Genomic DNA, 23,093 nt, shown 5'->3' with positions numbered 1-23,093 from the left:
ATTTAGTTTTTAGGGTGAGAAAGAGTCTTAAATCTTTGTTCATTCTAATCTTTATTCTTTATTTCTGGAATAACATAATGTTCAAATAGGCATCCTGACTCGCCTATTGCTTTCTCCCCTGGACTACACTGTACAGTAGGCTGCAAGTAATACAGTGCAATGTCTCTTCAGATAGTTTATTGGAACTTAGCCTTTGCCAGGTTTGTATAGGCATTGTCTTTTAAAATAAAGAGGTAGCTGTTTCTCTGCCCATTTTCCTGTCCGTAAAAGTGATCTAAATGCTGGGTGCTTCCATCCACAAAGAGGCAGATTATTTTGAAGAAAAGTTCATCAGTGGTCTGGATAGGGAGACAATTTCTCCTCCTTTTTGTCTTTTCAAAAGCTAGTTTTATTGTACCTCTGTTACAGAAAGACACCAACTCCCACATATTCCAGGCCTCACCACCTATTGGTGTTGAGTGAAAGACTGGGATGACAGAGGGCCCGAACAGACCCTAAAGCTGCTTTGGGTCACTTTAGAGGTATGCTCTTTAAATGATGCATGTGTCCTAAGATGCCGGAAGCCATGCCAAAGCCATGCTCCAGTCCTAAGGACTAGAGCACAGCTTTGGCACAGCTTCTGGCCTCTTAAGATGCGTGTGTCATGTAAATAGCATACCTCCAAAGTGACCTGAAGCAACTTTATTTTGGCCTATCTGTTCAGGCCCATAATTTCAAATCAAAGCCAAATTTTGTAGAACTTGAGTTACTTTTCATTCATGATTGCTAATGGTTATGATGAGTCAGAGACACCATCATCCTAACTATGGGGCCAAACAGACCACCCCTTTGCGCTGCCATCCAGGTGGCTTCAGAGTGCAGCATTTTGATGCCGCACACGCTGAAGCTCCCCGGAAGCCAGCTTCCGGCTGCCCACACGTGGGCAACCTTCGGGACATTCCAGCCATGAGGTGTTTACACGCCACCATAGCACCATAAAGCCAGCTTCCATCCACATTGTTGTGGAAAAGCTGGCTTTTTCCAGCACAAAAAGGAGCAACTGTTTGCCACTCCTTTTTCGGATGGTGAAAAGGCAGATTGAGGCTGTAGTGTGTGGTTGCCCAATCCATGCCTATATCTCGCCACCCTGTCCTCTGTGTAGATTATACAAAAAAAGTTCTTGGTCCCAAAACTCCTGGTTTTAAATTTCTAAAGTTTTAAGAAGATATTAATCTCTTATGTAAAACGTTGGTGCGATGGGTTAAGAAGTGCTTATACAGTCCACCCTTTTTATACACCGATTTTTTATACACGGATTCAAGCATACATGGTTTGAAAATTTTCAAAAAAAGTATAAATTTCAAATATCAAACCTTGATTTTTCCATTTTTTATATAAGGGGACACCATTGTGCTATGTCATTATATTTAGTGGGACTTGAGCATACATGGATTTTGTTATACACAGGGGATCTTGGAACCAAACCCCAGCGTATAACAAGGGTCCACTGTATTTTGGCTAATTTTTTTTCTCAAGGCTGGGGTCTATGATCTTCTTCATTGACATGGAAGTGTCTGGGATCCAAATGGCTTTTTAGTTCAGCTCTTGTTCAGATGCCCTTGTAAAAATCATGGTCCTGGGCTGGGGCTAAATAGTGGACAAGCCCCTTGTGGTTGATCCACTCCCCCCCTATAGATGAATGCCTTGCTAGAGATGGTTTAAGTTTGTTTGTTTTTAAAAAGATCAAGGACAGCAGGACTTATACCTCCACTTTGCCCTCTGGCTGCCTTACACTGGTTGGTTGTAACTCAGTTGATGGCAGGCTTTTTCACAAAAAGGAGCCCCAAAACGTCTTAACTGGTTGGGAAGGAGCTTATTCTGATCCTGTTTGGAAACACCAGGAACTCACCATCTTTCAACTGTAGTTAGATACTGCTATATCAGCAATAATTGGCCTCAAGAATAAGTGGATAGTGTTTCTTGCTCCAGTGTCTAGAGAACATCACCTAGTAGCTAGAGAGTTGGACCACTTTTGATGTGTGCAAAGGAAATGAATTGTGAAGCAAGCCCACATTATTTTTCATGGTCATTGTGACCAACACAAATGGATTTTGTACCAGCACAGAGCCATACTTAGCACCTTGTAGCATGAAATAACTTCTGACAGGAACCTCATCACTGCACCTTGTATGCACATGCCATGCTCTTCTCTCCCTTTGTTTTTTGTCTGCCATGAGAGCAGCGTGAAGAATCCATCCCTTCTCAAGTGTATTCAGTCTCAACTGCTGAATAGCTTCTCTTTTTAAACTGCCCCCTGCTCCAGATATTTCAAATTTGGTATGACTTCTGGGGTAATTCTTTGGTTTTTCTTTGGTTTATTACTTATCACTGTCTTCAGGGACTGACCTCTGACTTTTAGTTCTCCAGGTCAAGGACTCTGGAACTATTTTTAAGGGGAGGAGAGGGGAGGTTCGGGGCTGTCAGACAGAGAATTCTAAGTTTAACTGCACTAAAATAAAAAATAACAGTAATTGATGATAATGATGATGATGATGATGATAATTCTATACCAACCGAAACAAGTTAATAATATGATTACCATGAAAGCAATGACCAAATAATAAATGAAATATTACAGAATTGATTATAGTATTAAATAAATACATTAAGCCAAGACACAATGTTATTCGATGAAAACAGAGATGGCTCACAAAGCCTTCTTACACAGCCTCATCCCAGCACACAGTCTTAAGAACATGAGATATGTTACCAAATACAAGACTTCAGCAAAATACACTGGTGGGGCAGGGAGCAAAGCATATCCACCTAACATGAGGTGTAATGCAATACTACTTAAAGTGGTAGCCCAGGGAACTCAAAAGTTCTTGGTCCCAAAACTCCTGGTTTTAAATTTCTTAAATTTTAAGAAGATATTAATCTCTTATGTAAAACGTAGCAGGATGTTGAGGGCAGATGAAAAGTAGTACTTTTTACACTCATAGCTGGATGTAGGGATGGCTACCTATTTGGATAATTTTATTTTATTTTTTCTTTCTTTCTTTATATTTGTGTTGGCAACATTCTGAACGAAAAGTTGATCTTAGGCAGAATTTTCATTTTTATTAATGCAATTCTACCGAACCATGATAGTTTGATATTTTTATGTTCTTCTAATTTCCTTTTAATTTCTATTCTTAATTTTTTATAATTCTGATCCTCTAATTTTTGTAAATTTTTTGTAAATTTTATTGCTAGATATTTAATTGTATCTTTTACCTTTACATCTATCTTTTCATCCTTTAAAAATTTCTGTTCTTCCGTTTTTGAATAATTAAACAACATTAGCTCTGATTTATTCCAATTAACTCGTAATCCTGTCATTTCTCCAAACTCCTTTAAATGGTTTTTCACATTATTCATTTTTTCCAAGGGGTCTCTAATTGTTAATAAGGTGTCATCTGCAAATAAACTTATTTTATTCAATTTGGACAATTTTAAAAGGGAATTAAACAAATTCATGTAGGTTAGACATATAAATGGTTACTTGGATGGCTCTATATAGAATAATAGAATCTTAGAGTAAGACGGGGCTGAAGAGACCATTTAGTTCACCCTCTTTCCATATAGGAATACAGTTGGCCCTCTGCATTTGTGGGTTCAACATTTACAGATTTGATTATTCACTGATTATTTGGTGCCACCTTTGCTGCTACCCTGTGCCATTTTTGATACAGACTGGACACCTTGCAGGCCTCAACAGACTGTGAACAAGGCCTATTAAAAATGGTGTATGGCAGAAGCAGTGGCAAGTTCTACCTGTCACCCACTTCTGCATTGTGAAGTAACTCCACCTCCTTGAAGACTTCTTTGGTGGGCTGAATCTGCAAGTCATATGTTTTGTGTATGTGAAATATGATTTGGGAGGTAGAGTTATTAGTGGTTTTTCCACTTTTGTGTGGGTCATATACCCTCTAACCCCAGTGAATGTGGAGGGCTGACTGTACACTGATAAAGCAATCCTGAAAAACATCCATCTTTCCTCTGTTTAAATACCTCCAAAGAAGGAGAGTCCATGATTCTTCAAGGCTGTTCCACTAGCAAACAGCTCTGACATTAAAGAAGTTCTTCCTAATGTTTAAATGGAGTCTTCTTTCAAGTTGACCCTGACTCATGGAAACCCCATAGATCCCCTGTCCTCAACTGTTCTGCTTAGGTCCTGTAAATTCAGACCCGTGACCTTCCTAGTGTGTGCTTTTCCTCTCTTTCTGCTACCCTCTACCTTCTCTAGCAATATTTTATTTTCTAATCATGCCTTCTTATAATATGACCAAAGTATGACAGCCTCAATTTGATCATCTTGGCTTCTGGGGAGATTTCAGGCTTGATCTGTTCAAGGACCCATTTGTTTGTCTTTTTGGCTGTCCACAGTATTCTCAGCACCTCTGTTTCTGTCAGAATAGAAAATGGTGGTCAAAAGAAAACAGAACAAGAGAAGTGCATCCTCAGTGGCTTTGTCAACTTTGGTTCCCCAAGCTCCTCCTCCTATCTTACTGGTGGTACAAATGGCTTTGTCAGATTCTAGGCTTTTTGACTCAGTCCAAAGGCCAAAGAAGTCACCATGATTTTAAAACTCAATATGGTGTGGGTCATTTCTCCCAGGCAGTCCCACAGGATGCCTTAGAATAATCAGCATAGCAAGAAAACGTATGATTACTGATGCTAGAGTTTTCCCTCAAAAACTCCAGTTTCCCCCCAAAATTTGCCCATCTCACTGCAAATTATACTTTGGTTCCTTATATACCTGACAGACAACAGTCTCTCTATCAAGTAGCACTGCTCACTCATTAAGAGTCTTTGAAGGCTTCTCCCATTGTCACTCCTTTTGACAGTCCCATTAGTGATAAAGTTACTGTGGGACTTTGAAAATCTTTTTCTCCTTGATAGTTATTTTTGCTGCTTTAACAGTGCATGACATCACTGTGACTTTGACCTCATGAATTTCAAAAGGTTCTTACTCATAACATCAGATCAACATGACAGTGTAGTTAACACTTTGATTCTCCCTCACAATCTTTCCACAAGGACAACATAGTATTGCAATCTGATATACTTTTTTCTACCAAAGGTGGTATCTCAGTTTCTGCCATAGGATATTTTGCCATCAGTCTTTCTGCAGAACCCATCTGCTCTACTTGAGAACCTTTTACATCCTCTAGAATTATATTGACCATCAGCTTTTTATGCAGGCAGAAAATCCTCTTTTCAGTTATCAAACAAACTTTTTACAATTGGCCCTCCATGTCCACAGATTCTGCATCCCAGATTCAACCATTCACAGCTTCAGAATATATATTCTTTAAAATTCCAAAAAAGCAAACCTTGATTTTGCCATTTTATATAAGGGGACTTGACCACCCACAGATTTTGGTATCCTGGAACCAAAACCAAGGGCCCATTGTATCTACTACAGTGGTTCAAAGAAAGGTCTCCCAGTCTCCTTAAAATGACTGCAGTTGGTGACCAGTAGGAATACCAAATAATAATAATAATAATAATAATAATAATAGATTTTATTTCTATCCCGCTTTTCCGCAATGATCAAAGCAGCATACAGATTAAAATTCCAACATCAAAGTGCATACATAGTGATGAAAACAATGTATAAAAATATCATATTAAAAACAATTACACAGCCAGCTGAGTTGAGGAACCATAAAACCTTACAAAAATCAATTACAAAATTACAAAATAGGGGAAAGGACATGATGTCACATCTCATGGGGGGAAAGCTTGGCAAAAGAAAAAGATCTTAAGATTCTTTTTAAAGAGATCTAGGGAGGCAGTGGAACGGAGCTCATCGGGAAGGTTGTTCCATAATTTTGGGGCCAAAATGGAAAAGGCCCTTTGCGAGGTCACCGCATATTGCACAGTTGGGACCCTCAGCAAATTCTTCCCGGCTGACCTGAGTATGCGGGGCGGATTATATGGGGAGAGGCGGTCCTCCAAGTACCCTGGGCCCAAGCCCGGAAGCGAATAGGCAGCCAATGGAGATCTTTCAGGATAGGTGTTATGTGGTCTGCCTTGGAACATCCAGTGACCAATCTCGCAGCCATGTTCTGCACTAATTGAAGCTTCCGGGTTTGGTACAAGGGTTGCCCCATGTAGAGCGCATTGCAGAAATCCAATCGAGAGGTTACCAGAGCGTGTACTACAGTTTCAAGGTCCCTCCGGTCCAGGTAGGATCGCAGCTGGTGTATCAGCCGAAGCTGATAAGAAGCGCCTCTGACCGTCACATCCACCTGAGATGTCAGTTGGAGCGACGAGTCCAGAAGCACTCCCAAGCTGCGAACTGAGTCCCTCTGGGGGAGCGTGACCCCATTCAGGACAGGTGGACAAATTTCACTACCTGGACTCGAGGAACCTATCACTAGTACTTCCGTTTTCTCTGGATTCAAACTGAGTTTGTTTTCCCTCATCCAGCCCATTACCGACTCCAAGCAGGCATTTAGAGGAGAGATGCCATCCCTAGTCACTGCATCAGTCGGAGACACAGAGAAGCATATCTAGGTGACATCAGCGTACTGATAACACCGCGCCCCGTGTCTCCGGATGATCTCTCGCAGCGGTTTCATGTAAATGTTGAATAGCATGGGGGACAGGATGGCTTCTTGAGGGACACCAGATGTAAGTTCCCTCTTATCGGAGCAAGAGTCCCCCAGCTGCACCATCTGGAATCTGCCCGAGAGGTAGGAACGGAACCACTGGAGCGCAGTGCCCCCAATACCTAACTCCCTCAGGCGTTCCAGAAGGATACCATGGTCAATGGTATCGAAAGCCGCTGAGATGTCCAAAAGCACTAACAGGGACATGCTTCCCCTGTCCATGCCCAGACGGAGATCATCGACTAAGGCGACCATGGCAGTCTCAGCTCCATAGCCCACCCGAAAGCCAGTTTGAAATGGGTCCAGCAAATCCGTTTCATCCAAGATCGCTTGGAGTTGGAAGGCAACTGCTCTCTCGATCACCTTTCCCAAAAAAGGCAACAGCGACACAGGCCGATAATTATTATGTATCGGGGGTCTAAGGAGGGCTTTTTTAGCAGATGTTTAACTACTGTTAATTTCAGGCTAGATGGAAACCGTCCCTCTCTAAAAGATGTATTAATTATGCGGTGCAGCATGAATGTTACCGCAGTTCCCCCCTGAGCTGCCAGCCATGAAGGGCAGGGATCGAGGGAGCATGTTGTCTTCCTAACACTTCCAAGAATCTTGTCCACTTCCTCGGTACTCACAAACTCAAAGTGATCCAGTTTAATAGAGTCCACACAAGCTCTGGACACCTCTCTTATAGGTTCTGAAGAAATACTGGCATTGAGATCAGCCCTTATTCGAGATATTTTATCCGCGAAGAAGTTGTTAAATTCGTCACAGCAGGCTTTAGATGGCTCTAAAATAGGGTTCAGGGAGGGGGGCAGTTGAGTCAGCTCCCTCACTACCCTGAACAGCTCTTCCGGACGTGACTCCGCAGACGCAATACGTGCAGCATAAAACAAATGCTTAGCTGCACTTATTGCCACTCCGTAAGCCTTCAAGAGAAACTCAAGGAGTGCCTTGTCGGCTAAGTGATGATGTCTTCGCCAGTTGCGCTCTAGTCGTTGCATGGCCCGCTTCCTTTCCCTGAGATCTTCTGTATACCAGGGTTGCTTATTGGAAGCAGGCCGGAAAGGACGCTTGGGAGTGATACTGTGTATAGCCCTAGAGAGATCTTTATCCCAGATGTTAGTCAGGGCATCAACAGAACTGCCGTCAGTTCCAACCATATAACCCTCTAGGGCTTCTTGGAACCTTTTGGGTTCCATCAGCCTTCGAGGGTGGACCATCCTAATAGGTCCTCCACCCCTGGGAGGGATTTGGGTAGATGCCTTGAGTCTAGCCTCGACCAGGAAATGGTCCGTCCATGATAGGGCAGAGATATTGCATACCTCTGCCCATGGAGCGTCCATGTCCGTACTAAAGACGACATTGAGTGTGTTACCAGCGCAATGCGTGGGCCCTGACACCAATTGGGACAGGCCCATGGCAGTCATGGTAGCCATGAACTCCCGAGCCGCACCTGTTGGACCTTGGCTGGCCTCGAAAGGGATGTTGAGGTCCCCCAGGACAAGAAGCCTGGGAGACTCCAACACCGGTTCCGAGATCAGATGTGTCAGCGCAGCCAGGGAGTCTGTTAGTGCACGGGGTGGGCGGTAGACCAACAGAATCCCCAGACTGTCCCTAGCCCTCAGGGTCAGGTAGATACACTCAATGAAGTCCGTTTTCAGGACATGGTTCCTGGTTAAGGGAAGGGTGTTCTTATAGACCAAGGCAACATTCCCCCCCCCCGCCGCCCACCTAACCTGATCTGGTCCTACCCAGCTGGAAAGGCCTGTGCCCACACTGCCTCACTCTCAGGCCCCAGCCAAATCTCAGTAATGCAAGCCAGGTCGCAGTTCTTATCCTGTAAAACAGGGGTCGGCAACCTCCGGCCCGCAGGCCGGATGCGGCCCGCAGAGGCCGTTGGAGCAGCTCACGGCTGCTGCTGCCGCCACCGCCACCACCAGCGGCGGTCGCGGCTTTTTGCCGCTCTGGACGCCGCCATTTTAAGCCTCCAGGAGGCCCGCTGCAGCCGCCAGAGCCCTCGAATAGGGCTCCGACGGCGGCAGCGGGCCTCTGGGAGGCCTGGTGCCATCGCTGGCGCCGGCGGGCGTGCTGCCAGAACCAAGGAGCCTCGCTGTAGCGAGGTCTCCTTGGCCCTGGCCGGCTCCCTCCGCCGGCGGGCGGGCTGCCAGAGCCAAGGAACCTCGCTGTAGCGAGGTCTCCTTGGCCCTGGCCGGCTCCCTGCGCCGTCGGGCGGGCTGCCAGAGCCAAGGAACCTCGCTGTAGCGAGGTCTCCTTGGCCCTGGCCGGCTCCCTGCGCCGGCGGGAGGGCTGCCAGAGCCAAGGAACCTCGCTGTAGCGAGGTCTCCTTGGCCCTGGCCGGCTCTCTCCAGGCAGGGAAGGAAGGGGCGGGGGGAGGAGGAGGAAGGAGGAAGAGGAGGAGGAGGAGGAAGGAAAGAGGAGAAGGAGGAGGAAGAGAAGCAGGGAGGAAGAAGAGGAGGAGGAGGGAGAAAGAAGAGGAGGAAGGAGGAAGAGAAGGAGGAAGAAAAGGGAGGGAGGAAGGAAGGAAGGAAGGAGTGCATTTCTGTGTATTTTCAGTGCATTTAATGCTAAAGGGTCTGCTGTAACAATGATAGTGGTGGTGGTGGTGGTCGTGGTGATGGTGATGATGATGAGTGAGCTTGAGAGCCATGCAGCTACTGTTTCTGAAGCTGAGAAAGTGTCACCTTCCATTGTGTGTTTTGTGTGCTTTTAATGCCAACAAGTCTCCCTTGCTTTGACAATGGTAGTGTGGTGATGGTGATGATGATGAGTGAGCTTAAGAGCCATTGAACTACTGTTTCTGAAGCTGAGAACGTGTCACCTTCCAATGTGTGTTTTGGGTGCTTTTAATGCTAACAAGTCTCCCTTGCTTTGACAGTGATAGTGTGGTGATGGTGATGATGATGAGTGAGCTTGAGAGGCAGGCAACTACTGTTTCTGAAGCCGAGAGAGTGTCACCTTCCAAAGTGTGAAATGCACAAATGTGCTGTTGTGTGTGTTTTGGAATGCAGGTTGGGGGTGTTTGTCTAGAAAGGGACCGAGGAGGAGAGGGCGGGCACACGCCTCCTCCTCCTTGCGGGGCTTCGGTGGAGGCTCTGCCCCTGGAGGGTGGCTCCGCCCCTGGAGGGTGGAAGCTCCGCCCCCAGCATGCAGCCCCGCCCCTGGAGAGTGGAAGCTCCACCCCTCGGCTTTAGCCCCCCGACTTGTCTGAGGGACAGCAACCCGGCCCCCTGCTCCAAAAGGTTGCCTACCCCTGCTGTAAAAGATCATAAATTATGTGGGTCTTATTCCTCACAGACCTGGCATTGCACAGGAGCAGAGACAGGGTTTGTGGTACAGTTGGACTGACCCTCAGTTCTCTTTGGTTAGGAGGGTGGATAGAAGGAGAGATAGATATTATGCATCGATCTCGCCTTCTTTTCCATTGTAGTTCCACGCTCCTACCGCCAAATGGATGATAGATACAATAAAATGACCTCTATACTCTTAGCTGAGGGACTCTATGACCATTCTACTCTAATGATGCATGCATTGGCTACGTTTCTATGTTCGATACCAATTCTTGAACTGGACAGACTGGCTGCATGTCATCCCAACCATCTGTTTCCATTGGACATTACTTTCCTGATGTTCAGGTTTTTTATGTTCTGCCTCATGGTGCTGTCCTCTGTTCTCACTCACTTGCTGTTCATCCATTTTTGTAAAGCACAGAGACCAAGAATGAAGGATAGCAGGTTGCTTTCCTGTAAATTTTAGTTCTTTGACTTGTAACCTTTGATCTCACACAACCTGTCCCAGCTCTCTAACAGCATATTTGCTAATTGTTGTGGCAGACACAGAATTAAGGGAATAACAACTGGGCCTTGGTGAATGGAGCTGGGGTGGGTTCTCTCCAAAAGCTTTTCATGTGGAATGTTCTGAGAGTTGCTCTTTGCATGTGCAAGACATATTTGTGTGAGTTCATAGATGACCATGTGAAGAACCACAGTTATATGTAAAAACTGTGGCTTTCTCCCAGTATTTTCTTTCACTTCTGAAAAGCTACATTTTACTGATCTGGAGTCTGGAGAGTGGCTTTCCAGTTTAGGAATAGGCAGAAATTAGAAATCATTTTAGATATTTGAGTATTGTTGATGTCATACAATAGTCTTCCTTGCATATTTTGTGTTCACATAACTGCAGGAGTTCACAATCAAAATTCCTTTCTCTTGAACATTGTCGTGTAAGATATGTTACTTCTATTTAACTCTTTTTCTCTGTATTGGTGCAGTTTCAGATCGCCGTGGCTCAGGTAAACCTAGACCAAAGAGTGAAGGTTTTGAACTGTATAACAATTCTGCTCAGAATGGATCACCTGAGAGTCCTCAGCTACCTTGGCCAGAATATAATGAACCAAAGAAGTTGCCAGGAGATGATAGACTGATGAAGAATCGAGCTGACCACAGATCTAGTCCCAATGTAGCAAGTAAGTAGGATATTATTTATAGTAGTCTGTATAGAACACAGAGGACCAGCATGGTGTAATGGTTTAAGAGATGGATTATAACTCTGAAAGCCAGTTGGATTATAACTCTGGAAGCCAGGCTCAAATCCCTGTGGACTTTGGGCAAGTCACACCACCTCTGCCTAAGAGGAAGGCAAAGGCAAATCTGCTGTGAATAAATTTTGGCAAGAAAATGCCATGATAGGTCCACCTTAGGGTTTTTCTAAGTCACATAACAACAACATAGAACACCTTTCTGTATAGGGCTGAATTGAACTCTGAAACAAGCCAGATGGCGTTACAAAATTTGGTAGCTATTTATTTATTAAATAAATAATTTAAGAGGACTGAAGATGTTATTAGGACAACTGAGACTCACACTCTCCCTCCCTCCCCCCCTCCCCCCCTCTCTGTGTGTGTATGCATATTTGCCTTCAAGTCTCAGGTCAACTTAATATATTTCATAGGGTTTTCTTAGGCAAAGAATACTCAGAGGTGTTGCCAGTTCCTTCCTTTGAAATATAGCCTACAGCACCTGGTCTTCATTGGTGGTCTCCAATCCAAGTACTAATCAGGATTGACCCTGCTTAGCTTCTAGAAACAGATAGGTTCTATTACCTTTGGTTATTTAGGTCTTAACCAAGTCTATAAGCATTGCTATTTTCACTCAGTTTTTTTTTGAGGGGGGGGAGGATAACAGTTGATTTTTTTCAAAAAAAAATCTTGCTTCCCAATAGATCAGCCTCCAAGTCCTGGGACCAAAAATGCTTATGCAACTGGAACGACTAACAAGATAACATCAGTGTCTACTGGAAATCTTTGTACAGAGGTTAGAAGTGGGAAACAAAAACTTTTAAAATATTGTTAAAAATATCTGGCATATTTAAATAGTTATAAATCTCTATTTGTTCGATCTTTCTGTATTCATACAGGAACAGATACTGCCACCCAGACCTGAAGCGTATCCCATCCCAACACAAACATACACTAGAGAGTATTTTACATTTCCAGCATCCAAGTCTCAGGATCGAATGGGTCCTGCTCAGAATCAGTGGTCAAGTTATGAAGAGAAACCACAAATTCCAACAGAAAGTAATCATTATATCGGTGCTGCAGTGCAGGTTGGAAACATTTTGCTTTATCCAAACTAAATTATTTTAATAGTTGCAGGATTAAGGCATAGAACAAAAATCATGATGACTAGTCCCCTAATATTGAGTACCTATAAAGATGTTTACAATATATTTCTGTTAAACTAGAAAACAAATTTAATACTTGATTAGCTTTTAAAATAAAAGCCAGGGCTTCACAAAAGTTACTTAAGAGTGCTTTAAGTGCTGTGAAGACTGCCTATAATGCTGTAGAAGATGGCATTAACTATTGTGAAATCATAAAATGTCTGTTTTAGTTGTTTTGCTTTTAAATAACCAGGTCATTAGCAAGCTGTTAACTGCATTTTCACAGTGCATCTGACACAAGTTGTTTTGTGTCCAGAGCTTCTGGACTAATAGAGCATAAAAAATGCTTTCATTCCGAACAAGCCATCCTTTCTAGGTCATGGATAAGGTCATTGATAGAGAATCGCAGAATAAGTTGCTTTTGTTCATAGTTGCTAGTTGCTTTTCTTTTGCTTCTGGTTAGTTTTGTAGATCATAGAAGTGTTTTATGAATGCTTGAGTTAAAGTTGGAGCTTACAGTTTGTTGGGTAAGAACTTTTCAGATATTTGGTTCCAATTATCTGGTGTTAATGTGCTGTGCACTGGCTGGATTTTCTGTTTAGTGTTCCACACTGGATAAATTAATGAAATCACAGAACATCTATGAAGATGTAACATTTCACTAGAGATCTGGTGAACAAATAGTTTCTCCCCTATATAATCATCACAGGAGGAAAGAAAGCCATTAAGAATGGCAAAATGAAGCAGAGTGAACAGATGGTAGCACTTCCTTTGCATTTCTTATGTTTAATTGTAATTATCATAGAAGCCTGTCACAGCAGTTGAAGGTGGGACTAGAGAAATTAGTATGCTTCATTTACTCTTGTAAGCGGCTAGCCCTGCATATTTTTCCTGGGAACAGGTTTCAGAAGCACTGATGGTTGTGCCTTGACAGTGTAAGAATTGCTGTACAGCATGAATTTCATTACTGTTTACCTTCTCTCAAACTAATTTCATAATCCTCTCTCAAAGATTTTAGACTTTTGGTGCTTGCATGCTTGTTTGGAATGAAAGGCTGAATGTAGGACTTCAGCTGTTTCTATATACTGCTTATGAAAATATTTATTTGAAGGAAAAGTAAGTGAGCAATGCATCAGTCTAGCTGAATGTTACAACTTTTGATAATTTTGCTGTTTATGAATGTGAAAACTAACAATATATTTTCCCCTTCTTTTCAAGCGTGTAACTCGCTCTCAGGAGGAACTACGTGATGATAAAGTTTATCATCCAGAAAGGAATCGATTAGAGGTTGTTATACGAAAAGATGTGGAATATATTGATCGGAAATCAGACAGTGATCCATGGATGAATTCTTCTGTGGATTCTAGTACATCAAGCCAAGAGCATCTAAACCATTCCTCTAAATCCATCCCTCCAGGTTCTTTAACCAAAAGTGGACCTGGCCGTTGGAAAACTCCTATTGCCCCTCAGCCAATATCACTGGCAGCTACCCAATCCACCAGAACAGACCTTCCTCCCCCTCCCCCACCTCCACCAGTGCACTATGCAGCTGACTTTGATGGACTACAAATGGATTTGCCTCTACCGCCTCCACCTCCACCTCCAAACCAACTGGGGCCACAGGGATCATCTCAGGCTGCTGCTGCAGAACGCAAAAAGAGAGAAGAACATCAAAGGTGGTATGAAAAAGAAAAAGCACGTTTAGAAGAAGAAAGAGACAGGAAGCGTCGGGAGCAAGAAAGAAAGCTGGGACAAATGCGTGCTCAACCACTTATTCCTTCTCAGCCACTTATTCCTCCTGTTTCAGTTCAGCAGATGAAACCAGAAAAACCTTCAACTTTGCAGAGGTCTCAGGAAACTGTCATCCGAGAATTGCAGCCCCAACAGCAACCCCGAACCATTGAGCGCAGGGATTTGCAGTACATCACCATAAGCAAAGAAGAGTTGTCCTCTAGTGATAGCTTGTCACCTGATCCATGGAAGCGAGATGCTAAGGAGAAGCTGGAAAAGCAACAGCAAATGCACATTGTGGATATGCTGAGCAAAGAGATTCAAGAACTTCAGAATAAGGCAGATCGAACGGCTGAAGAGAATGACCGTTTGCGTAAGCTTATGCTGGAGTGGCAGTTCCAGAAACGACTCCAGGAGTCAAAGCAAAAAGATGAGGATGACGACGATGAAGAAGATGACGATATTGATACTATGCTGATTATGCAGCGACTGGAAGCTGAGAGAAGAGCAAGGGTAAAATGAGAGAATCCTTTAAAAATGCATTTTGAGTCTGCATGCAGTTAGCCTGAATAAAACTTTTAAAAAAATTAACAATAGGATAAAGGAGGACTGGACTCCCTTAATGTCCCCATTTTTTATTTTATATCATAGCCTTACTTATCCTGATTTATATATTTACGTGGTGTATCATAACCTGGGAAGCTTGACATAGTTCTCTTTACCACCCGCATTTCTCAGGCCCAAAACAAAAAAACACTATAGCTTTGGCAGGGAAGATTAAACATAGGTTGATGCCTGTTTACATAGTATGCAGACATACTACTTTCTGTGTAATGCATACACATATTGTCCATAAGAGCAAAAGGGACGGATTTTATTCATATTTATTTAAAAAAAACAAGGTTTGCTTTATTTTTTCTTGATTTTTCATATTTATAATAACCTTGTGTCACTTAACATTGCTTTTCATCTTTTCATATATATTCACAACATGGTTAGGATTCTTCATTCCAAAAGAGTGAGGGTTTTGTTGTTGTTTTCAGCAAAGAAAGAGCTATTCAGGAAACTTTTTCCTGAAAGTCACAGCCTTGGAAACTGTTTAAAAATGTACACATACCTATACTTGCAGAACGTAGACTGCTTTATAATAGGGACTTATACTCAAAACTGATGAACAATGAGATTACAGTAGTAGTTGATTTCACAATGTATTTGCCTCTAATTGTTTTGCATATTATGTTTATTGTGCATCTGTGAAAAGCATTTGCTTTTTAAAGCTATTTTAATGCATTTCCCACTGAAAGCATTGGGTTTTGTTTTGTTTTCTTTTACTTTTTGTTGTGCTTAATTTTTCTACTTTGCAATTTTAAACTGGTTATATGAAGGCTAAATGTATCCTTGACTAATGGTACTTGTTGCTAATGCTGCTTTTATCACACATCTTTTAATCCACATGGTCCTCAGTCATGTAGCACTTCAATCTAGCTATTTTAAAACTGCACCATAATCTTTGTTAGAAGACACCTCTATTACATAATCTGATGAAAGTATCCTTCTGCCTGAGGCTGCTAAATTTTCTGCATGCTATGCACAGTGTTACAACAGTAAAAGATGACCCCACCTTAAAAATGAGGTAACTGATTGGGTACTTTTTCACAACAAAATATTATCTTGATGTTGTATACATCTTTATCCACACACACGTTAGTTGTGTGCTGTATCTTTACAGATACAATTCATAAAGAAAAAGAATTGCTTTAACAAATCTTTTTACAGATTTATTTGGATATGTACACTTAGTTTGTAGCAAAAAACCAAACACTGCTTTTTCTTTTGATACAATCGTAGTAACAAATCAAAGAAAAATGCTTTTGGCATAGTGCAAATCTAAATTTACCCTTATTTTCACTGTGCATCTTTCTTTTTCCTTCTCTTATTACCTGCAGCAGACTGCTATGCCAGCAATCTCTGTTCTAGATTTGGTATGTTCTTATTTCTTTCTCTTCAATGCCTTTTCCTTATTGCTTTTTTCTTTTTCCTTTTCTTTTTAATAATGATCCAATATGCATTGGATATTTCAAGAGCTTTAAGGCAAGGTGTAATGTATTAAATTAATTGTATGCAAACACACACCTGTTCCTGGAGGTATGTTCCTACTTTTTTCTCCTGCCTTCTTTAAATATTGTGTTTTGATTGCATCTTTGAGTTGTTTGCAGCTGTGACCAACCATAGTTAAAAGAGCTATATATTTATCAATTTAAAAAAACTTTGTAATTTAATAACATTTTATGTGGGTGAGACTTCATGGGTCTCCTCCTTTTTTGTTGCTGAAACTCTCTTATCTCATAAGCAGATGTGTTCTAAACATTCAAATATCCAATCTGAATACTTTATTTTCAATCTCATGATAGGTTTGCATAATTTGCCCTTCACATCAGTTGCTCAAAACAATTCATTTTAACTATTTATTTCTTGAAATGCTACATCTAGGCTATAATCTTTGAATTTATTATAGATATTATAAATATCTATATAAAATAATTTCTTCCTTACACAGTCAGGTTCCTAAGTTGGCTGGATATAGTGGTATAGCAATCTAGTGCCAGGTTGATGGCATCAGAATAGGGAGAACTATACATCTTCATAATAGTTGTATGATATATTGTCTAGCTACGATAAGAGACAGAAACAATGTTCATTATACTATTATAATTTCTTACTTCCTTTAATCCTTTAAAGACATTATTTGTGTTTATCATATGAAATAAGTCTTTAAAAAGCCTGTAACCAGGCTACCACATTGCAATTTGATACTTCCCCTTCTCAAAATATCCAGCCCCCACCCCAAAAAGAAAACATTGTGAATGGACATTAAAATTAACTAATACATGTTTTTCCAACTCTGTTTTCTATGCAATCAAGCCTATATTCTATCCTACTGTTTTCAAAGGAAGAGATTTAAGCACCTGCTTAACTTTCCCTTGAAGTGAATAGGATTTAAAAGTGCTTATGTCTGGCCAAGGACTTGAAATAATTAGATGGACTTGTATGTAAAAATCTTTGTTCCCCCCGAAACACACACACGTTTAAATTTTATGGATGTAAATTTTAAAATAACACCACTTGCTGCAAAACTTTTGACATTAACAATTTGAGTTTTTTGAGCAGTGTGGGACATAGTCCAGTAGTTCTCCTTTATTCTTCCATTAAAGCTTTTAAAGATTCAGACTTTCCCAAGAACATGCTCTGAACTTGTTTCATTTTTGTGAGATTTTTAAATAGTGCAAAATGATCCAGATGCAGAAGAAATAATTATACTTTCTGAGGTGGATTTCATGACATTTTTTCCACTTTAAAATGACTACAAAATGTTGTTGTGCTGTAGAAATCCTTGTAGACCTTTTGAGGAGAATAATAATCATTTCTGTAGTGCAGTCTAAATGGTTGCTTGCTGTCGGGATCAGGCCAGTTGCAGTGCTGATACCCAGTGAGAAGGGGAAAGTTTTCCACAATTAAAGGGTTTGTACATCTCTCTGCAAGAATAAAAGCAAAACATGTTGTTTGGCCATTGGAGAAATAGGATAGCATAGGATTCATGTGCAGATTACTCACATTCTTGGGATGGCAGTATAAGTAATCCACTGATATCAGGTTTTACACCATGCGCCATCCGCGAGGCAGGAGTCAACATTCTATCTTTATTTTAAAGACTCCTAATCATCTTCTCCAACAGTTTTTTAACTGCCTGCCTGCCGTCCGGGTGAAGGCAACCTCTGCTCCGAGATTTTGTTCAATTAAAACAGTTAAAATTGATAGATCTAAACAAGTAAAAATACCCCCCCCCCCAAAAAAAAATACTGGAGTTTTACCCCAATGTTTAATAAGAAGAAATCTTCTACATAGATGATAAAATGTTTTCAAAACTGACAGTGTAATATTTATGTTGCAATTTCCACCCCCTTATAATCAAGAATTTTATTATTTGCCCTGAGGCAAATAATATTGGTTTTATTTGGGGAAAAAATGAAGACAAATCTTTGTTAGCTACAGGATGAAGAGCGTAGACGACAGCAGCAGTTGGAAGAGATGCGTAAACGGGAAGCAGAAGACAGGGCGCGACAAGAAGAAGAGCGTCGGCGCCAAGAGGAGGAGCGAACAAAGAGAGATGCTGAACAAAAGGTTATATAGTCTCTAAGTGAAGCCAAGTATCTTTGTATGTTTTGCTTCATTAGATTGATGACTACCAATTTGATTTTCATAATGGATGATGGAGGCCACTGTGATAATGTCATGCCAGTGTCATTGGCTTAGTAGATATCAGATGTAATAAGTTGTTGATATCATATTTTTATAAATAATAATAATAATAATAATAATTTATATTTTCCCACCTCTCCCGGGTGGATTGAGGCAGGATTACAGCATAATATAAAATATAATAGGCACACTGTAATACAAACAGGTTCATAAAATGTAAAAATAGTAGTTAACATAGCAATAAAACCAGGATTTCACAAGCAATGGTGGGGCAGAATACTCTCATCCTGTACAGGGAAGTGTATCTATGGCGGGATACAGATCGCCCAAAAAGGGTGGTCTCCCGCCGCCTCCATTTCCGCCAGCGGGAAGCCTCAGCCTCCAAACAGTGAGGCTTCCTGGCAGTGGAAAAAGAAGCCACAAAAAGCGGCTTCTTTTTGCGGCGAGCAAGTGACGCCGCGGTGCGTCATTGGCGCACTCACAACGTCACCTAGGCGCCGCGACATGCGGACGCTAGGCATCCGTTATGTCAAAATGGTGGCGCCCATGTGAACAGGGTGCCGCCATTTTGTACATACTCCGTATGTACTAGGGTTGCAAGTGTCTAAAAGACATGCCCCCAGGCAACCCCAGTATGTACGGAGTACGTACTTGGGTGCCTGTTTGTTCAGGGACTATGTTTCACATGAGATCAGGTGGGTATGCTCACCGGAAGAGCTCCATCTTAACTGCCCCCCTGAAAGTTTCCAGGGAGGTGATAAGACAGATGTCTTCTGGGAGACCATTCCACAATCTTGGGGCAGCTATGCTAAACACTCTTTGGGAAGGTGAAGTGAATTTAGTTGTTAGCTCTAGCAAATTCTTCCCTCTTGTTCTAAGAGTGCTGGGCAGATTATATAAGGAAATGCATTCCCGTAAGTAACTCAGGCCCAAACCATGTAGGGCTTTAAAGACACCTTGTATTGCTCCCAGAAACAAATTGGGAGCCAGTGAAGATCTTTCAGAACTGGTGTTATATGGTCAAACCTTGAGGATCCAGTGACCAATCTGGCTTCCATGTTCTGCACTAGTTGAAGCTTCCGAACTTGATACAAGTGTAGCCCCATGTAGAGCACATTGCAAAAATCAAAACGAGAGGTTACCAGAGCATGTACCACAGCTTTAAGGTCCTTTTGGTTGAGGTAGGGACGCAGTTGGCGTATCAACCGAAGTTGTTACCAAGCACTTCTGGCCGTCGCATCCACTTGAGATGACAACTGTAGAGACAGATCCAGAAGTACCCCCAAACTGCGAACTTTGTCCTTCAGGGGAAATGTGACCCCGTCTAGAACAGGTTGGCAAATTTCTTTCCCCAGACCTGAGGATCCTATGGCAAGTTACCTCCGTTTTCTCTGGATTCAATCTGAGTTTGTTTTCCCTCATCCAGCCCATTACCAACTCAAGGCAGGGGTTCAGAGGAGAGCTGCCATCCTTAGTCACTGTAGCAGTCGGAGACATAGAGAAACATATTTGGGTGTCATCAGTGTACTGATAACACAGCACCCCATGTCTCTGGATGATCTCTCCCAGTGGTTTCATATAAATGTTAAACAGCATAGGGGACATAATGGCGCCTTGAGGGACGCCAGATGTCAGCTCTCTCCTGGAGGAGCAACTGTCCCCCAGCCTTACCATCTCAAATCTACCCGAGATGTAGGAATGGAGCCAGTGGAGCGCAGTGCCCCCAATACCCAACTCCCTCAGGCGTTCCAGAAGGATACCATGGTCGATGGTATCGAGTGCCGCTGAGATGTCCAAGAGCACCAACAGGGTCACACTTCCCCTGTTGATGCCCAGACGGAGATCATCAACTATGGCCTTCTCAACTCCGTATCCAGCCCTGAAGCCAGTTTGAAATGGGTCCAGATAATCGGTTTCATCCAAGACTGCTTGGAGTTGGAAGACAACTGCCCTCTCATTGCCCAAGAATGGTATTAAGGAGACCGGTCTGTAGTTGTTTCTCACCAGGGGGTCCAGGGAGGGTTTTTTTCAGAGTGGTTTAACCACTGCTAATTTTAATTTTGATGGAAACTTCCCTGAAGGATGTATTGATTATAGATTTTAATAATACAATCACAGCATCCCCACCCTGGGCAGTCAGCCAAGATGCGCAAGGATCGAGGGGGCATGTCACCCTCCTTATGCTTCCAAGGAGCTTGTCCACTTCATCAGTATTTACAAACTCAAAATGATCCAGTTTAACATAGTCCACGGAGTCTCTGGATACCTCTCTTATTGTTACTGTTATAATGCTGGCATCAAGATCAGCCCTTATCCGAGAGATTTTATCTGCAAAAAAGTCGTTGAAGGCATCACAGCAGGCTCTAGTTGGTTGTATTAGAGGGTTCAGGGTGGGAGGCAGTTGGGTTAGCTCTTTAACCACCCTGACAGCTCTGCTGGACGAGACTCTGCAGACGCAGTACGTGCAGCATAGAAGGACTTCTTTGCAGCACCTATTGCCACTCCATAAGGCTTCAATAGGTTCTCATGAAGTGTCTTGTCAGAAAACGCTGATGTTTCCACCAGCAGCACTCTAGTCATTGCGCAGCCCGCTTCATCTGTCAAAGATCTTCTGTATACCAAGCTTTTATATTTGAAGCGGGCCGGAAAGGATGTTCGGGAGCAATACTGTCTACAGCCCTGGTAGGATGGCTGTTCCAGGTATCGACCAGGGCATCAACAGAATTGCCGTCAGTCCCAACCATAAAACCCTCTAGAGCTTCTTGGAACCTTTTGGGTTCCATCAGCTTTCGAGGGCAGACCATTTTAATGGGTCCTCCACTCCCGAGGGGGGTATGGCTAGTTGCCTTCAGTCCCACTTTGACTAGGAAATGGTCCATCCATGACAGAGCAGAGGTACAGATTACCTCAGCCCATGGCTGCTCCTGATCCGTACTAAAGACCACATCAAGTGTATTGCCTGCACAATGTGTTGGACCTGAGACTAGTTGGGACAGGCCCATGGCAGTCATGGAAGCCATGAATTCCTGAGCTGCACCTGAAAGATCTGATGAGCCGGCCTCGGAGGGGATGTTGAGGTCCCCCAGGCCAAGATGCCTGGGAGACTCCAGCACCAGCTCCGAGACCAGCTGTGTCAGCTTGGGCAGGGAGTCTGTTAGGCCATGGGGTGGACGGTAGACCAACAGAATCCCCAGACTGTCCCTAGCTTTAAGGGTCAGGTAGATACACTCAATGTGGTCTGTTTTCCAGACAGGTTTCCTAGCCTAAAACCAATATAGGGATTCTTGTTTGTTGGCTTATAACAAAGAAGGCAAAATGGGCATGTCGGAGAAGAATAGAAGAAAAAAATGGCATTTTATTGATAGCTTGAAAAGTGTCAGTAAATTTGCTTGAATTGCTGGTATTATAATTAAAGGAAAACTAGGATTCCATTTTGTGGTCAGTCTTACTTTTCTCTTACCCTCCTCACCCCTTAAAGTATTTGGAAATCCTTCATAAGCTGAATGTACTCTGTGCAAAATGTCCAAATGAAGTGCTGAAATAACTCAGACTTTGAAAAGAAAGTAAATGTTTTATTAGTAAAAAAAATTGCTCTTTTTCTTGGTAGAAGAAAATCTTTCATGACATTTTATTTATCTTAAATTTTATGTTTATCATTTGTTGAGATACTTCTGTCCTCTTTAAATCTGCAGAGGCGACAGGAAGAAGAATATTATAATCGCTTGGAAGCTGAAAGGCGCCGTCAACATGATGAAGCAGAACGGAGATTGCTGGAACCCGATGAGCCTGGTCTGTACAGACCTCCGCTTCCACGGGAATATGACTTCCCATCCCCACCCCTTTCATCTAATGCTCCTCCTCCCCCACCTCAGCGAAACACCTCTTACCTCAAAACACAGGTCCTCTCCCCTGATACGATTTATACTGCCAAGTTTGTTGCATACAGTGATGAGGAGGAGGAGGATTCCTGTCTAGCAGCAGGTCAGGATAAGTACTCCAGTACAAGAAAATCTTATGGTGACCTTCCTCCTGCCACCCTTAAGCCACAGCAACCCTCGCGTCAGCCACGCCCAGCCTCAGATGGCATCTTTCTTTCCAACTCATTCCAGCCATCCTCGGTCAATGCCAACAGTACTGCTTCCAAAATGAGCCAACCCCCTCCCCCACCAAACAAACCGAGTTTCATCAGTCCCAGCAAGTCAAAAGGTAGATTCAATTTTTTTCATTAAGAATCTTTCTGTATGAAACTCTTTGCACATTTCCACTATGGTGTTCTGAAAAATCACTTCATGATTACTTCTTACTTGATCACTATACTCACCACGGTGATCCAGCTGATGTGCTACTATTAAATCCTATTTTTAACTGTGTGTTCTTCCTATTTTCTTATCAAACTATCTCCAATTCCTACTTTCATATAATGAAAGCAGAATGATTTTATTTTAGAAAATCCCTTTTCAATCAGCTAAAAGTACTGTTGGTTTTGGCTTTTGTTCTGTAGTTCTTTCAGTGACTTTTTCTTATCTTCATTGGGTCCATGGTGCTTTTTCATTTCTCAGCCATGTGTTTCTCATAATGATAGGACATGTGTGTCTGTCTAGTTTATTTTTAATGGACAGAAATGTATCCTGTGCTAATTATTTGTTATGTAAAATAGTGTGCAAATTGCTTCAAAAGTTTATTAGCTAACAGTTGTATTTGGAATTTTAGGTGTATGTATGGGGGAAGGAGAGTGGCACAGTAGAGTGCGCCTGCACCATACACAGGCACACTGTACGTGGCTTCAAG

The 23,093-nt window shown here is 42.4% G+C and overlaps 1 protein-coding gene across 25 annotated transcripts in view; it reads left to right on the top strand.

The window, feature by feature from the left end:
• Positions 1-23,093, top strand: part of AFDN (afadin, adherens junction formation factor) — a 138,745-nt gene that overhangs the window by 104,998 nt on the left and 10,654 nt on the right. For 7 of the 25 annotated variants that reach the window (XM_089530005.1, XM_089530004.1, XM_089530017.1 and 4 more), the window contains 6 exons: positions 10,927-11,121; positions 11,877-11,968; positions 12,072-12,260; positions 13,536-14,561; positions 18,093-18,227; positions 21,998-22,511. In XM_089530005.1, coding sequence (XP_089386131.1) covers positions 10,927-11,121; positions 11,877-11,968; positions 12,072-12,260; positions 13,536-14,561; positions 18,093-18,227; positions 21,998-22,511 — 2,151 coding nt within the window. Of the gene's footprint in view, positions 1-10,926; positions 11,122-11,876; positions 11,969-12,071; positions 12,261-13,535; positions 14,562-15,994; positions 16,031-18,092; positions 18,237-21,997; positions 22,512-23,093 lie in introns of those variants that run through there. The other 18 variants (XM_089529999.1, XM_089530007.1, XM_089530003.1 and 15 more) reach the window with 10 other exon arrangements.

Source organism: Sceloporus occidentalis, unplaced genomic scaffold, assembly GCF_023333645.1.
Source record: "Sceloporus occidentalis isolate IW3139 unplaced genomic scaffold, rSceOcc1.0.p SCAF_6, whole genome shotgun sequence".
In the NCBI taxonomy this organism is placed as follows: domain Eukaryota; kingdom Metazoa; phylum Chordata; class Lepidosauria; order Squamata; family Phrynosomatidae; genus Sceloporus; species Sceloporus occidentalis.
Note: the sequence above shows the minus strand (reverse complement) of the source record. Positions and strands in the feature narration are given on the sequence as shown.